Raw genomic sequence first — 16,276 nt, 5'->3', positions numbered from 1 at the left:
CTGTGGAGTACTAGGAACATGTCTATGCAATACCAGAACAAAAAGGGACAATTATACTTCATTTCAAATCCACACAGTCAAACAAGACGCACAGTTAAAGTAGCAGCTATGATTTATTAAAGAACTTAATCATTTCTTTTACAATAAAAACATTAACTTTTTAAAGAGCACTGAAGAAAGCGAGGAGGCCTGTGTCAGGAGAGGGATGAGCCATCAGCTTCTGGATCTAACAAAAGAAAAGATAGATTTACATAAACAAACAAATTAAAGATCACTGTGCTACTTAAATGATGCACTGGTCCTGGTTTGGTCCTAATCCTTATGTAGATTTGGTTTAGTCCCAGTAGTATAAGCTCAATTCTGATGTGGTGTGTACATGCGCCCTCTGCAACTTTTCTAGATAGTGACACCCACTTGTCACTATGGAGATGTTATTGTTTTTCTTGTCTATCTGGTTTCTATTCTACTTACTACAGGTGTTTATATTGCTAAAAATAAAACACATCATTAACTTATCTGTATGGAAACATGCAAGTGACACCACAAGGCCAAGTCTAATTCCATATGGTGGAACATTCCAAGGGGGTCTTCTTATTTTTTATGGAGTTATAAAACTAGTGGCAGACCCTCCGCTTCCTTAAAGAGGTTAAAGTCATTTTAAAAACAATTTGTGTACCTCTTTGAAATTTGGGTGTTTTGCATCTTGAACGAGCTGCAGCAGAACTGCCTCTGTCGTGGTGAGGAACGCGCCGCTCTGCTTCAGACGAGAGAGGGCAAAAAGTCTATCTGTTTGACTGCAAAAGAAAAACAGTATTGTTGGTTACAATATTAGCTCATCTAAAGAGTGAAAATAAATAAACCACACAGACCTTCTGGATGAAACTGCATCTGCTACAATGTGCACCTCCAATCCTTTTTCAAGCAGGTCATATGCTGTGCACTAATAACGTAAAAGAGAATCAGAATATACATCTTATTGCTATTGTCAGAAACAACATCACGATAATGACTATATCATCTTATCATTCAATATATGAACACTAGAACAATATATTTTGGGGCTCAGTATTTATCATTAACATTTTCTTGGTGTATTTTAATGTAAGATACGTAAGATTTGAGTGTAGAAGTTCAAATAAGTAATTTCTGTGGCTATTTCTTGGTTCAATCTGCAATTTATTTGTTGCAGCTGAGGCCTTTTAATGATTCTGTCTATTTAAAAATAGTTTACTGGGATTTATCCTGTTTTGTGACAGTGGCATACTGTAGTTTCAATATTATCGTTATCATTATTTTTCCCTAAAGCAATATATTGTGCTGCAAAGTTTGTTGTCGTAACAGGCCTGCATATTAGTAATATTAATTGTAGCCATGCACAGTAAAATACAAGTCAAAGATAAAATATTACATGACAATGTATTGACTAAAATCTGAAGGGAAAGCGTCATGGTCACGGACAAAGGTGTTGGCTAAAAATTACACAACCCACTCGACCTGTTTCACTTCTCACACATATCTGATAATAAGACAGTAAAATAGTAACTGCATAATCTACAAAGTTTTTATTTCAAATTACCGCAATACAAGCGTGAGCCTCTATTCCACAGAGGATGATCTGTTTGGGGTTCCCCAGTTCCTGTAGCTGCTTCTCCACCCCTTCTATCATCATGGTGAAAGATGTCTTAGCATAGGCGGTTAAGTCCTGTGCTCCTAGTTCAGGTACAGTGGGTCCCAGCCCTTTAGGATACTGCTCTGTCAGAATAGGAGGGATCCCCAAAATCCGACTGGCCTATATGGAGATAATAACAGATTAACCAATAAAAGAGTTGAGACAATGACAATGTTAATGTCACCAACCTGGAGCAATCGGGCTGCATTACTGACTATGTTGGTAAATTGAAAAATATTTGGTCTGAACTTCTCCTGCATGTCACAAAGGAACAGCACTGCATCTTTCGTGGAGAGTCTCCCAATTTTAGCCACTGCAAAAGAAAACACACCAAAGTTATATACAAAACTGTTTACATTAAGTTAGCTTGGGTAAATGAATAATGGTAAAAGAAATTTAACATATTGCATATACACAAGAGTAACTCACTGGTGCTGTCTTGTTTGGAGAGATGAAAAAGCAGGTGCTAACCGGATCAGTTCATTCAAGTTGAATATTATCTAAAAGGCAAATAAATGCACTTCTTAATTATTTAAAAACACATGCAAGTTTAACAAAATACGACAAAATAACAGCTTTCGTGAGTTAAAGAACGGGATCCTATATTTAAAACGCAGAAAGAAAAATTAAACTTACCAAAAATATGAACTATAGCTAAAAGGACGCAAGACTCATACGCACATACACTTCCTTAACAAGCACCGCCCACTACAACACCCATAGCCAATGAGATTACAGCATTTGCAGATAGACAGCTTCCTGGGCCAATAGGATTTTGCTTGTGCTGGTTGGCAGGCTACAGTGGGCGGGGTTATTATTCAGCCTACCGTGGTCACCTGAAGATGTCTGACAATGCGGAATCTCCACCAGAAACGCCGAAAGATGAAGCACAACCAGCTGCTAACGATGCTGCGACCAACGACGAGAAGAAAAAAAGTGCGCACATGCTTTTAAATTCAATCGTACTACCTTTATTTGCGATTCTTGTTGTCGTATTTTTGTAATTTCGAGGCACTTCCGGGAATGACATGATTGACATTGAGTTGAACCAATCGGAAGACTGTTCTGTTTCTGTTCAGCCAATCAGCGTTTGATATTACAACTTAAGTCCCGCCCAGGCTGTCAAACCGGGCTAACGCTACTGCTAATGCTAACACAATTTTATCAAAAGATATTTATATATTTAATGTTTCTGTGCTGTAATAATTTTGAACTAAAACATTGTACTTAAAATACCAAAATGTACAGGTCCAGGGCAATCATTTTCGCCCACTATATGTTTTGTTGTTTTAATTTCCAAAACAATATGATAATATGACATTGGCTTAAAAGGGTAGGGCTTCTTCAGACTGCAGTTTCAGTGTTTATTTATTTGGTATAATTTCACGTTTTATTGAGTCCTGCAAAATGGAGGCTTGAATTTTACATCTGGTGTACATCCAGTTTAGTCCTAAGGTGTTTTGGCAGCAACAATAATAGTAAGATAAGTGAATAGATATAGCATTCATAATACAAAGTGTTTTATGAATGCTATATAGTGTGTTATGAATGTTATGTATTGTATTATGGATGCTATATAGAGTTAACGTGTCTGTTCTTTCTACAGTTGACGTCCTGTTGAAAGCAGTGGGAGACACTCCGATAATGAAAACAAAGAAATGGTCCGTTGACAGAGGAAGAACAGTTCAGTCTCTTTCACAATTTATTGCCCGTTTCCTCAAGTTTGATGCCAATGAACAGCTGGTAAGAGATATTTTCAAGTACACATTTTTTGGTGATTTTTAGATTCTATAATGCGATGATGATGAGGCGCAAGAGCCAGTTTTCCCTATTGATTACATTGTAGTTTGCCATCAAATATCCAAAAGGTAAATTCACGAATGTTGAACCTGATCATTTCTATTAGTGACGAGACCTAATAGCTCACTATATTGCAACAAAAATCTACATCTTAACAATAGTGATGAGGAAAAAATGAATGGGCTGCGTTCATATTCTAAAATTTGAAGATATTATTACACTATTGGTTGTGCTTAGGTGTGTTAGTTTCAGTGTAGTTAGCTCTTCCTTTCAGACAGATATAAGGCAGTGTCCAGCAGTAATCTGACCAGAAATGAAGAAGCGGCTTGGATGAGCAGCAAAAAGTCTTCACTCCTACAACTATTTTGTCCAGTTGACAGATTTTATATTTTTTCTTTTACTATTGGTTGTATTAAAAACTCGCCAAACAGAAAATACTCAAAGTTGAATGTGGGTCCACACCAAACCGCTGGTATAGATGTTTTTGAACACTTAGTAATTATTATTAACCATAAACCAGGTTTCATTAGCAGCCTTTTCAATCTTTAGCAGCAAATTTTATCATAGAATTGTGACCTACCCTAGTCTTGTATGAAATCATGTGACTATAACAAATTAATCTTGCAAATTAAATAACATCTTCTTTCCTTTTTGTTTTTCAGTTCATTTATGTTAACCAATCATTTGCACCATCGCCAGATCAGGAAGTAGGAATCCTTTTCGATGTGAGTAACAGACATGCTCTTCACTGTCAAAAGCAAACCTAATATTATTGATCTTATATTTATCAAGAAACAGAAACCCTTTTCTCTATTGATACTTGATTGATATAAAGACAGATAGATACTGCAATTATTAAATAATAAACATATAAAAAACACCTTTTTATATGTGTGTTTTATGATTGTATTAGACAAATGTGATATTTTGCTTGCCTTAATTTTATTTTTCAACAATTAATTTTGTCTTTTGCAGTGTTTTGGAAGTGATGGAAAGCTGGTTCTTAATTATTGTAAATCTCAAGCCTGGGGATAGCAGTTTTCTTTTCTGTTTTTCTTTTTTTTCTTAAATAACACTGTGTTCTTTATAATTTGCTTTTTTGACAAACCCTCATTACATTTTTATGTATATAGATTTATGTAAATAAATTATTGTAAACAGTTTCTTGAATGTTTTTATGAAGGGAAAAGAGATTGTTTTTTTTTTTTGTATATTTAGATTTTTTTTATTCACAATTTCTTCCATCAAATGCAGAACTGTAGCATGAGAGAAATGACATCTAATTAAAATACAGACAGAAACTGCAGCAGACCATGAGTACCACCAGAAGAAGCCCACGTACCACACTTTGAGAACCACTGCTTTAAGGCACTTTGTTAAACCCCTTTAATTTTTAGTCACAGGCAGGTAGAGTTGTCAAAAATTGCACTAAAGTATTATAGTCTTACTCAACTAGAAGTACAGAGTAGTTGTTGACCATCTGGACGTAACATCTGCTTTATATTTTGAAGTAATTGTAAAAATAAAACATTACATAATGCACAAAATCTGGTATTTTCAAAGGATACAGAACTCATGACACAAACGAAATCATGTCTGAAACACAAATGTTCAAATAATTTCATATTGTCAAAATAAAGCTTATGCCACAGCTTTTACTCAAGGAAGAGTACTGTTACACTTAAATATTACTCAAGTAGGAGTAAAAATATGCTGTCTCGGGTTACTCGGGTACAATTTTATTAAAAAGTTACTGAAGTAAAAGTAAGTGAGCGCTGTACCACCTCTGCTTTTAGTATGTATGAACTATGCATGAAAACTGCCAGGGAATAGGAGGGGGGGGCAATGCAGATGGATTTAGAGGGATTATACTGTTCAGGGTCGGTTAGCAGCCTAAGAAACACAGAAAAAGAGAGAAGAAGAGTATTGGTGGTTGGTAGTTTGCCGTCTGAAGTGCTGGTGCTGTGTCCACTGCTCTCGCGACTCTTGAACTGAAGGATTAAAGTGCAGCTCTGGAGGTAGAGGTCACTGATGCTCAACCAACCAAACTGAGAGGACCCACACGAGCGATGAGGAGCTAAAATATTTAAGGAATTTGTGATTTTTCTTTTTCCGATCAAGAATTATCAAATAGGAATGCTGTACTTTGTGGACTCTTCTTTTATAATTCTTATTTTTTGGAATAATTTTGAACATTAACAAGGTAGGTGTGTGTTGACTTTGTTGCTTCCTGACTGTGTCCAGCTGCTTTTACTTTTACATCAATTTAATTATTTCTTTCTTGGTAATCTTTGTGTGGATTATATCAAATACTTGTAAACATCTGTTACATCTGTTATTCTTCTATCTAATCATATGTTTGTTTGTTTACCAAAAATATGAACTGTATGAACTTGTTTGTTAAGGCGCAATGGCCAGTTTCCTTCATTGATTGTAGTATTATTTTTATAATTAACACAAAATCCATAAAAATTAGATGTGGAACATAAATATTACATCATAAATGCTATTTTGCAGATGTATACAATTTTAATACTGAATATATAATCTATAATATAAAAAATGATTGCACTAAAACAAACCAGCAGAGCAAACCCCAAACATGGGAATCAAGAGATATTTTGGTGCATTTTATAGAGTCATAAGGACATTTAAAACATAATACATTTGTGTCTATATTGCACACTCCTATATTACCGTATGTTCTTGACCTTTAACATGTTATATTCTACAGATGTGGGCAGGGTGCTACTGCAATTTGAAGAGACGTTCAGGGTCTCTAATACGACAAGTAAAGAAATGAGGAACTGAAAACCTAAATCTGCATCTGGACAATCGTTTTACCTCTCTCCGTTTACATTAAATATTATAGGACGCTATAACAATGCTGTGATGTCATATGAAACCCACTACATAACTTTTATGGTTGGGAGCTCCATAAAAATGTGATTTCTTTGCCTGGAATGATCTACAGTATTAAAACATTAAACATTTATTAAATTACATTAAATTATTCCTCAAAAAAACCTTGACAAACGACATGCTTTCTTACTGTTAATGGGATTGCCTCTTCACAGATGTGACCTGCAACTTTTGCGTGTTTTCTTATGAATGTTAGTTAATCCGCTTGTCTGTTTCACTGTTGGATTTTCTATTTTTCTGTTGCTTAAATCAATGACCCTGTTAAGCTGTACGAGGAAACTGCTGTTGTGATTTTGAGCTTTACAAAAAGAAACTGAATTCACTTGAAGCCGGTCTGATGTTGTCACCGGTCTGTCTCCATGGAGAAAAGTAAGTTTAATGCCATATTGTGGGAACATTCCAGGCAAAGCAATAACATCTCCACAGGGACAAGCAGGTAGCGAACCCACCAGTGCTGTTTTTATATGAGAAAGTTATGTGTTTAATGCTTTTGTGTTTTGCAGAGGCTGTGGTCAGTGGGAGAACATGGACAGACAGCTGCAGCGCTTCTCACTAGAACACACCTAACATAAACAGATTATAGCAGCGTGAGTGGGATTACAACAGAAGATTTTCATTTATATGTGCGCTCGAGCCATAATTTCATCAAAAAGTAATATCGCAGTTACCCCGTATAATTACAACGCCCCTGCCTCATTTACAATGAGCAGCACGGCCAGGCTTAAACGTTTAGGAAATGTACGTGCTATTAAAAAAAACAGTGTCATCGTGTGGATCGAGTAGCACCGCAGAGCATTTTGATTACATAAGTGGAGCCATTTTCACATATTTGATGTGTGTATTTTGAACATAAACAAAATTTAACCATAAAAAATCTGATTATTTAACTATTTTAGTACTAAACTGTTTGAAAATGCAACGTTCTCAAGCGCGTGTGTGTAGTTTTGTTTGGAAATGACTCATAATTTCTTTGATTAATAGTTATTTATAGTTTAGTAATGATATATTTCTTTTAGCATGCTGTGAAGAAATTAAATAAAATACAAAAACAAACTTAACAGCAAACAGAATTTTAAAAAACTCTGAAAAAGGCACAAAAAAACGGCAAAAAATAGCAAAGAGACTTATTTTAAATGACATATTAAACCACTTTTTATGTTTAAACGAAACCTCTGTAAAGACTTAATTTAAAAAGTAAAATGTTTAGCAGTGGCGCATTATATTTCGCAATCTTTTTTTTAAATGTACTCAAAATTCTGCTAAATCTTTGACCTCATTAGATTCATTGCAGCATCTCGTAAAGTTCAGTAACAGGATCATACACTACAGCTGTCTGGCCAACGTACTGCAAGTCCCTCCAATCCCACTGTTTCCCCTTGGCACAACTCGTGGTCAACCTAAATCTGGTCTTGTTCACTTTTTCGCTCCATCTGTCTGTTGTGCAGTGTCCCAATCTCTCTATCCTCCTCCTCCTCTTCCTCTTCTCTTGCTTTAATTACTCTGACCCCTGCGTTTCATTTAAACCTGGCGGCTCATCTGGTCTTAAACCCTCCCGAAGCATCTGTCTCGTAGTTTTGGTTTTATCTGCAGATCTGGTCCTACCTCCTGACCCCGCCATCGTCTCCATGTGTTTTTGGCCTAAACGTTCACTCTTGTCTCGCCTTTGTGCCTTGTCTTGCTCTGGGAGAGGTGCGTAGCAATGATATACATTTTGTAGAGTAGCTTTTAGAAGAAATTAAACATCCAACTGTACTTCTAAGAGTACTTTTTGGACACTGGATTTGCACTTGTACCTGATTCTTCTTCTTATTGTTTTGAAATAACTTAAGGAAGTAGTTCAGTTTCATTTTGTAGAGTAACTTTTTGAAGAAACTAACCATCTAATAATCTAATAATCTAAAAGTAATTTCCTCACAGTATATTTTTATTATTATTTTGTACCTGATTCTTATTGCTTTGAAGTAACAGTATTGAGTTACATTTTGCAGAACAACTTAATGAAGAAACTGAGTACTTTTCGGAAACCATATTGTAGTTGTACCAGATAGCAGTAGCAGTACTTATTTAAAAGTTTAGAAAGTAATAAGCTGCATGTTCTAGACTTGTTGAAAAAGAAAAAAACGTTTGCGTTTCTTGCAACTTCAGACATGATTTTGTTTTTTAAAATACCATATTTGTGTAATATTTTAAGTTTTCATTATTATTCAGTTAAACATTACAAATCAGATGCTATATTCAAACAGTAGTTATTAGATTATGATCAATTATCCAGGTCACTCCTCTTTATTTACTACTGATAATATTAATAATATTATAAAGCAGCACTACTGTTACTTCAGAATGATTATTTAAATTAAATATAAAATGTACTTATTAAAGAAGGAGGGTGGGATTTAATGAGTTTCTTCTTCCCACTCCTTTTTGAGATTAAATAAGAAAAAATATGTGAAATGTGCATTATGTGTTAATTAATCTGCTCGAATAAATAAATAAATAAATGAAAGAAGCACACAGCGTACACTAGTGCATAACAGATAGTAAAAAAGTTATTATACAGAGTGTCTATTAGTACATTTGTGGCGTCTCTCCTCACCTCTGTGTTGGTCATGTTGGAGCGTTTGTCTCGCCGTGCTCGCTCCCTCCTCTCCCTCACCTTGACCTCTCTGGCTCTGGCTCTGTCCATCCTCGCCCTGTGCACGTCCTACTGGTGCGAGGGGACGCATAAAGTGGTGAAGCCTCTGTGTCTCTCGCCCGTCAAGATGAAGAACTGTGGGCAGAACAACAGCGAGCCTTACACTACAGGTACGCAGGGGAAATACTTTACATCACACAGAGCGTCGCTTCACACTTGGACGGGTTTGGTTATGGTTTAGTATTGGTTAAGTCCAGGTTTAGACTTGGTTTGATCCTCTTTTCGTCCATTTTTAGTTGTTAGTAAGTTCACATTTACACAAACACAACATTAAAATTAGGATTAAACTGTGATTAAACCTGGAACTATGATAACCCTGGACTAGACCAGGACTAAACCAGGACTAAACACACCCTAAGTTTCTGGTTTAGTCTCGACGTGTATGGAAGTGTAGTATTTCCATTTTCTTATTAAGTATAACTCCGTACATGTTTAAATCTTTTGAGACCTGTTTCAGACCTTGTTTAGCCTCCATCGGACTCACTGCAAACTTTCAAAAACTCACCCAAAACTTTTAAAAACCCACCCATGCATTAAAATTGTAATTGCAAATTTAAAAAATGCACAATTTGATCCAGGTTTGACCCCAGTTTAGTCCTGATGTAGTCTGGATTGGTCCTGTTCTACTCCTGGTTTCGTCCTGGCCTAATTTTGGGTTATCTTCAATTATAGTCCCAGTTTACTTCTGATTTTGATGTTGTATATGTGCGTATATGTATATAAACACACCCTTATAAACCCAACTTCACTCTGGCCGAACCACCAAATTGTTATTGTAACAGAGAACTTGTTCTGATCCGACCTGACCCTGACCTACAAAGTTAAATTCAATAAAATACAATGAAACACCCAAAGATGATGGAATTTGGCCTTGTTTTATAATGCCAAATAACAAAAAAAAGTAATAATCTCCGTCTTTTGGGTCATAAAAACTCAATCTCCCAAGTGTAGCTGTTCTTAATCCCTTTTTGCTCGTACCTTTCCCAAATTGTGAACATAATTAAGGTTTGGGATTAGACCAGGAGGTGAGGGGCGCTCCAGCCTATGCACCATTCTGCTCAGATTCTGAAATGAGATGATTAAAAAGAGGCAGTTTTCTTATTGATTACATAACATTTGCGTAATAATTATCAATCAAAAACATCTATAACATTGAGGCTAATCATTTCTGTTCGTAACTACGCTCTTGAACCTGATGTTACTTTGGAAATCTTCTAGTTATTGGACTATTCATGGGTTTTAGCTTCCCGTTATGTGCAGCATTTTGAGGGTTTTCTTCACATTCAAAGGATGTAATATTTTCTAATGAATTGCTAATCGCTATGGCAACAAAACCAACTATAAAAGTGGCTGAACCTGATTTTTACAGTCTTAAAAACGTGAAAAAAGACAATTTGTTCATTTTAAAAGGTCCAAAGTTATTCCCCACTTGTTTTATGAATTCAGAGCATCCAAATTATTCATTGTGATGAGCTTCATTAGTGCGTTTCAGAGATCAGAGCGGAGTTTTACCATCATATGTGAGTATTTGTCAATTAAACACTTTATAATTAGATGCAGACAGCACACAGTGGACTTATTTTGATCTCAAGAGCTGCTTATGCAAGAAAACTTTCTCAAAAACATGGTAAAAAGTCAGGTACATGTCCTCTAAACAGATAACTATTATTACGTTTTAATAATATGAATGAAATGCTGCTAGAGTAAATTGTTGTATATATTGAGAGAGGCATTTTAACACATTAAGACATATCATTTTGTGTTTTGTGCCACACAGAGAGTCCTACCCAGAATCCCTACAACCGCACCCTGTCCCCGGCCCGGAAGGAGGAGCTGGCCCGGATCAGGCAGCGGCAGATGGCCAACGCCGTGAGCTACATCTGGGAGACTGGAGAGGACAAGTACGCCTTCAGATACTTCCACACGGGCTTCTGGGAGAGCTGCGAGAAACTCAATGATGGTGAGAAAACAGTTAGTAGAAGATTAGGTTACACTTTAAAATAACTACACCTTAATGAGCCTTAATAAAGCGTGAAGACAGGCTTATAATAGACCACATGTGTCAAACTCAAGGCCCGGGGGCCAAATGTGGCCCTCCACATCATTTTATGTGGCCCTCGACAGGGTAAACTCAAAGGTATGATGGTCTTAAAATGTCATTTTATCAGGAGATACATAGATACACATCCATATTTTTTACATCTAGGCAAATGTATATGCAATATTTGGAATATATTATTACATATTTAATTGCAATATAAATAATAATAATAATTAAAATGAACTTTGTACCAGTCCAAACCGTTTAAAATGAACCAATTCTGTTTTTTGTTTGTTTTATTTTTACACTTTTAAGACAGTAAAAATCAGGTAGAACACCTTTAATTAAGAGGTTAGGGTAAAAATATCCTCCATTAAGTAGTTACTAAGCCTGAATCTTCTTAATAAACTATTTGTTGTAAGTCTTTCTTCATGGTTTATTAAGGACAATTATTATGTGCAGTTATTGTAAAGTGTTACAGATGATTCAAATTAAAATAAGACTATAATCCATATTTGGGTTTTTTTGTGTTCAGGAGAGAAATGTCGCAGCTTTATAGATTTAACTCCTGGAGATACACAAGGTGAGACACGCTCATAATAACAGTGATGCTTTGTGGGAGAAGTGTCTTGCTTAAGGACACAAAGACTGCCCCACTTTCACACCTGCATCCCAAAGATCTCCCATCCCAGCACTAACCAGGCCCAACCTGCTTAGCTCCGGAGATGAGACGAGATCGACTTTGACAACGACGTCCGGTAAATGTTAAGCTCTAGAGCACGTGTCAAACTCAAGGCCCGGGGGCCAAATGCGGCCCGCCATGTCATTTAATGTGGCCCGCGACAAGGTAAATTTAAATGTATGACTGTCTTAAAATGTCAGTTTATCAGGAGTTACGCAGTTACACAAACATATTTTTTATATCTTCGCAAATTTGAGACAAACCATTTTGCTGATGCGGCACTCGGTGAAATTGAGTTTGACGCCCCTGCTCTAGAGGAAGTAGGTTATCAATTAATTAACCGATTTTTGTATTATCTTTTTCAATTAATCTGAGCAATACTAGTAATTTCTATTAAAATGTGGTTCAGGGCACAACCTTAATAACAACCTGCTATAGTGAATGTTCATCTAAAGGCGCACTACGTAACTTTTTAGTGCTTTACCTGGAGTATCTTGCAGAAAGGCATTAAACGTATCTATTTGGTCTGTTAATTGATAAGAAAAAATACTTTGAGCGGGAATGTCTCTCCACAGATCAGACCTGTGACTTGGCCTAGTGGCATATTCATGAAGATGGATCAGTTTAATGTCATACTGTGAAACATTCCAGGCAAAGAAGTAATATCTCCATAAAGAAAAGCAGAAATCGGACGTTGCCCCAGAGAAGTTACATAGTGCACCTCGTGGCTCGTTGCAGGTGTGCTGTGGCTGTCGGTGGTCTCAGAGTTCACCTACATCGGCCTTTTGGGAATGGGATTCTTACTGATGTGGCTGGAAGTCCTGTGCGCTCATAAAGAAATGCACTCGCTCAAGATCAACGCGTTTGCCGCCATTTGCACAGTGCTGTCAGGTAACGCTAATGGAAACTTTCTCATTGTTTGAAAAGTGCAGTATGAAACCTTTGCGGTGTGAGGCAGGCCACCAGCTTGTATTTATGGTTATGTTATTACTTCGTCTGGGTCATGCTAACATGTTCCACGATGTTCCACGATGTTCCACAGTATGGCATTTAACTTAGCTATCACAATGGAGATAAGCAGGTGATTCTACCATCAAATTAGAGGTTGTATCGATGGAACGGTGATCACACTCGTGGTTTAAAGTCCAATGTCATACTGCGGAACAATCTAGGTAAAGCAATAATATCTCCTCAAATGCAAGCAGGTGGAATATCTCTCTGTAGAAAAGTTACACACTGCACCTTTAAGTAACTATGGTGATCTGTGTAAACCCTCAGTTGTCCAGGTCTGATCCACAGCAAAAGATGAAGTTTAAATCTGTCAACTGGACAAACATTAGTGTAGGAGTGAAGATGTTTTTTTTGTTCTAAGAGTGAAGACGATCTTTTGAAGAAGCAACTTGGATGAGCGGAAATGTCTCTCCACAGATCTGACCTGTAACTTGACCGATTTTTGTATTGTCTTTTTCAATTGACTGAACTGAAGAAGCGACTTGGACGAGCAGCGAAACGTCTTCACTCCTACAACAATTTGTCCAGTTGACAGATTTAAACTTCGTCTTTTGCAAACTCCGGTGATACTCAGGCTCATTTGTGTGGTGTCCTGCAGGTCTCTTGGGGATGGTGGCTCATATGATGTACACCACAGTGTTTCAGATGACCGTCATTGTGGGACCCAAAGACTGGAGACCTCAGTCCTGGGACTACGGCTGGTCCTTTGCGTAGGTGACTAATACAGTTTTCCTCAGAAGGGCTGCACAATTACACAATTTGTATCATCAAAATTATCAAACCAAAGGCTGAAATACTCAAGTAGTGGAATTTAAGGTTAAGGTGCACTTGTTTCAGCCCTAATGCGTCTTTTTTGTGGAATAAAAAGGCTAATCTTGTAGCATAGACCTTGTTAAATGTATGTATCGTTTTAGTTTAGAAGTTCATTTTTGATCTTCACGCATCATTAAATCATTCTCTGATAATCCTGATTTGAAACATAAAACTACGATTAGATTTTATCACCAAATTGTGCAGCCGTATTCCTCTGTATCTTATGTCATCCACACCTCCCTGTCCTCTCGTTGCAGCTTGGCCTGGGTGTCCTTCAGCTGCTGCATGGGCGCAGCTGTGGTCACTCTGAACTCATACACCAAAACGATAATCGAAATGCGCCGCAGACAGAGACTTCGCTTGGAGGAGGCCCGATCTGCGGCGCGTGCCCCGGCCTACGACGATGTGGTCCCAGGGGGCGGGCTCTACTCCGTCAGCGGCCTATTACAGTGCCCGGATGGGATGGTGGACGTGGCCTGGGCGCCCAATGGGAATGCAGTGGAAGTAGGAAACGGGGACGTCCCTACACTGGTGTTGGTGGGAGGATGTGGACCTGAAGGCTGTGAGGACTGTGAGAGAGAGATGGACGAGATGGAGGGTGCGATGGAGCGAATTGACTCTCCCTGTTAATAATATAACAATTAACTGATATGAAGACTATATACTGATATGCTGCTGGACTAACGCAGACTTTACAAATGAATGTGGACAACAAACTGGACGTCCTCAATATCAGATGTAAAGCTTGTGCAAACATGTACCACATACGCTGGACATACAGTAAATACATGTATTGTCTGGCGTTTCTCAGTGCCTCGTGGCGGAGCTGATATTATCCAGAATTAACCTGTTTTAATTTCCTGTATGGACGCCATTGTGAGGACCTTTGAACCTTTTGGGAGGCTAATTACAATGGATAGGTTGTGTTCAGAGAAGTTGGTGAAGATGAAGGGGCCTGTGAAGCTCAATGTGTGATTCACTGTTTTTTTAATATATCAAATAGATTTGAAGATCCACATCAAAAGAACCTCCTATTTTTTTATGGATTACACATTTTCCATATTAATCTCATGGTTTGAAGTTCTGTCAATCAACAAACCTTTACCTTGTCTGGCCAGCCACACCTACGTCCTTTTGAGTCGGTTAATTAATAATATAATGAGATTAGAATAGAGGCTAGACAAATGTTTGCCACCGTGTTATAAGACCATAATGAAAAAAAAAACTAAAACGTTTTCATTATAATTGGCAGAGAAGAACTTCATAACAGTTTTTGTTTTATGTGGCAAGGCCAAGTAATTACAGAAAAATTAACCATAAGCCAGATCAAAACCTGTGCATTTATCAGAATAGTTAATTATATATAGTATTCTGAAAGCTTCATTAAACTAGAATGATGTGATTTTTGTTTCATTATTTTACATAGAACATCATACAATATACTGTATGAAACATTTTTACTTTAAACAATCCACATTTCCGTGTGTTTTCATTTGAGCACATTGTCTTGTCGTGTCACACAGATGTTGTGTTTGACTTTACACAGACACTATGTGTGTCTGAAAGTCTTATAATAAACACACAGTACAGATGCATCGGAGTCATGGAAATGGCAAGATTATAGAGATTTGAAAAGTCTGCACGCCGATGTCGAACAGAAGATTATGTGTAATCCTGAGTTGGACTGAAGAAGACATAGAATGAGTGAAGATGGAGGGGATGCCGAGGGGCAGAGAGCAGAGAGGGGGAGCAGAAAACCAAGGTTAGTCAGAAGAGGAGCACAAAGGCACAACATTTAAGGAAAATCAACTAATGCAATGTGCATGTGATGTCGTTACTGGATGTTTGTCTGGCAAGTTCAGAATGATATCGAACGGGGACCAGATTGATATCAGTCTGGTTCCCACTCGATACCTAGTAAGGCAATATCACGCTCACTGGTCAACTATGATTTACAAATAAAATCTAATTATTCTCACCTCAGATTAACAGTTTAATGATTCTGAATTTTTTTGATTCCCCTGTAATATTTTTTCCTTTCTGTTTTCCTTGTAAACAGTCGTATTTGCCATAAGCCAAAGCCATAAAGACGGACCCTGCATGTCCCTGACTGGCTAATCCACCTGTCAATCACTCCCATCTGCACAGAGCTTCATCTGGAGACCAGACTCACATCTTCATAAAGTGTTGAAGTGTGTAATCTGGATCAAAGGCAATAGATGTGGAATATATATTTAAAATTGAGATTCAGTTCATAATGTCCGTAAAGCTCCAGACTTTGGTGCAGACTGAAGAGTCGACTGCTTAAAGGGCCTGAATCCCCTTTATCTGAGCACAATGTGTCATGTCCCAGTGCAGATATATTATATTAGCATCTCTTGAGGTCAAAATAAGTCTGCTGCATACTCTCTGTTTCATGGTCAGGAAGTGTGTGTTAGCATGCTAGATAGATAGATAGATAGATAGATAGATAGATAGATAGATAATTGGCTAGTTGGCGTTAGCTTTGCCGTCATGACAAATATCCACTCTGCCCTTATAAACTCATCACTGTGAATAATTAGGATGGAATGCGATGAGGTAAGTGAGGAATAACTATGGACCACGGAAAACTGCTTAAAATGAACTAGTAAAGGTTTAAAAAGA

General features: G+C 37.3%; 3 protein-coding genes across 3 annotated transcripts; 2 read left to right on the top strand and 1 right to left on the bottom strand.

Annotated features, from left to right (window-relative positions):
- Positions 1 to 103: 103 nt before the first annotated feature.
- On the bottom strand, positions 104 to 2,355 carry isoc2 (isochorismatase domain containing 2). Its single transcript, XM_033981800.2, has 7 exons — positions 2,306 to 2,355; positions 2,099 to 2,169; positions 1,858 to 1,982; positions 1,577 to 1,789; positions 870 to 940; positions 677 to 794; positions 104 to 226 (listed from the first exon to the last, which is right to left on the bottom strand). Coding segments are annotated over exons 2-7 (594 nt in total). The 5' UTR covers positions 2,100 to 2,169; positions 2,306 to 2,355; the 3' UTR covers positions 104 to 160.
- Positions 2,356 to 2,459: 104 nt separating this feature from the next.
- atg12 (ATG12 autophagy related 12 homolog (S. cerevisiae)) lies at positions 2,460 to 4,594 on the top strand. Its single transcript, XM_033981801.2, has 4 exons — positions 2,460 to 2,605; positions 3,276 to 3,412; positions 4,132 to 4,194; positions 4,445 to 4,594. Exons 1-4 carry the CDS (start codon positions 2,512 to 2,514, stop codon positions 4,502 to 4,504), a joined length of 354 nt encoding a protein of 117 aa, XP_033837692.1. The 5' UTR covers positions 2,460 to 2,511; the 3' UTR covers positions 4,505 to 4,594.
- A 4,377-nt stretch (positions 4,595 to 8,971) lies between these two features.
- si:ch211-149k23.9 (germ cell-specific gene 1-like protein) lies at positions 8,972 to 14,260 on the top strand. The gene is made up of 6 exons (XM_033981213.2): positions 8,972 to 9,193; positions 10,861 to 11,043; positions 11,660 to 11,707; positions 12,545 to 12,697; positions 13,416 to 13,527; positions 13,888 to 14,260. The coding sequence occupies exons 1-6, from the start codon at positions 8,998 to 9,000 to the stop codon at positions 14,258 to 14,260; spliced, it is 1,065 nt and encodes a 354-aa protein (XP_033837104.1). The 5' UTR covers positions 8,972 to 8,997.
- The last annotated feature ends 2,016 nt before the right edge of the window (positions 14,261 to 16,276 follow it).

Source organism: Periophthalmus magnuspinnatus, chromosome 16, assembly GCF_009829125.3.
Source record: "Periophthalmus magnuspinnatus isolate fPerMag1 chromosome 16, fPerMag1.2.pri, whole genome shotgun sequence".
Classification (NCBI taxonomy): domain Eukaryota; kingdom Metazoa; phylum Chordata; class Actinopteri; order Gobiiformes; family Gobiidae; genus Periophthalmus; species Periophthalmus magnuspinnatus.
Note: the sequence above shows the minus strand (reverse complement) of the source record. Positions and strands in the feature narration are given on the sequence as shown.

What these genes read in the sequence shown, in the direction of transcription:
- isoc2 (XM_033981800.2), bottom strand. An exon ending in ATGCAGCCCGATTGCTCCAG is followed by an intron (nt 1,790 to 1,857) that starts GTTGGTGACATT and finishes ATCTCCATATAG; the next exon opens with GCCAGTCGGATTTTGGGGAT. An exon ending in GATGCAGTTTCATCCAGAAG is followed by an intron (nt 795 to 869) that starts GTCTGTGTGGTT and finishes TTTCTTTTGCAG; the next exon opens with TCAAACAGATAGACTTTTTG.
- atg12 (XM_033981801.2), top strand. Translation starts at nt 2,512, where the DNA reads ATGTCTGACAATGCGGAATCTCCACCAGAAACGCCGAAAGATGAAGCA. An exon ending in CAACGACGAGAAGAAAAAAA is followed by an intron (nt 2,606 to 3,275) that starts GTGCGCACATGC and finishes TTCTTTCTACAG; the next exon opens with TTGACGTCCTGTTGAAAGCA. An exon ending in TTGATGCCAATGAACAGCTG is followed by an intron (nt 3,413 to 4,131) that starts GTAAGAGATATT and finishes TTTGTTTTTCAG; the next exon opens with TTCATTTATGTTAACCAATC.
- si:ch211-149k23.9 (XM_033981213.2), top strand. Translation starts at nt 8,998, where the DNA reads ATGTTGGAGCGTTTGTCTCGCCGTGCTCGCTCCCTCCTCTCCCTCACC. An exon ending in CTGCGAGAAACTCAATGATG is followed by an intron (nt 11,044 to 11,659) that starts GTGAGAAAACAG and finishes TTTTGTGTTCAG; the next exon opens with GAGAGAAATGTCGCAGCTTT. An exon ending in GACTACGGCTGGTCCTTTGC is followed by an intron (nt 13,528 to 13,887) that starts GTAGGTGACTAA and finishes CTCTCGTTGCAG; the next exon opens with CTTGGCCTGGGTGTCCTTCA.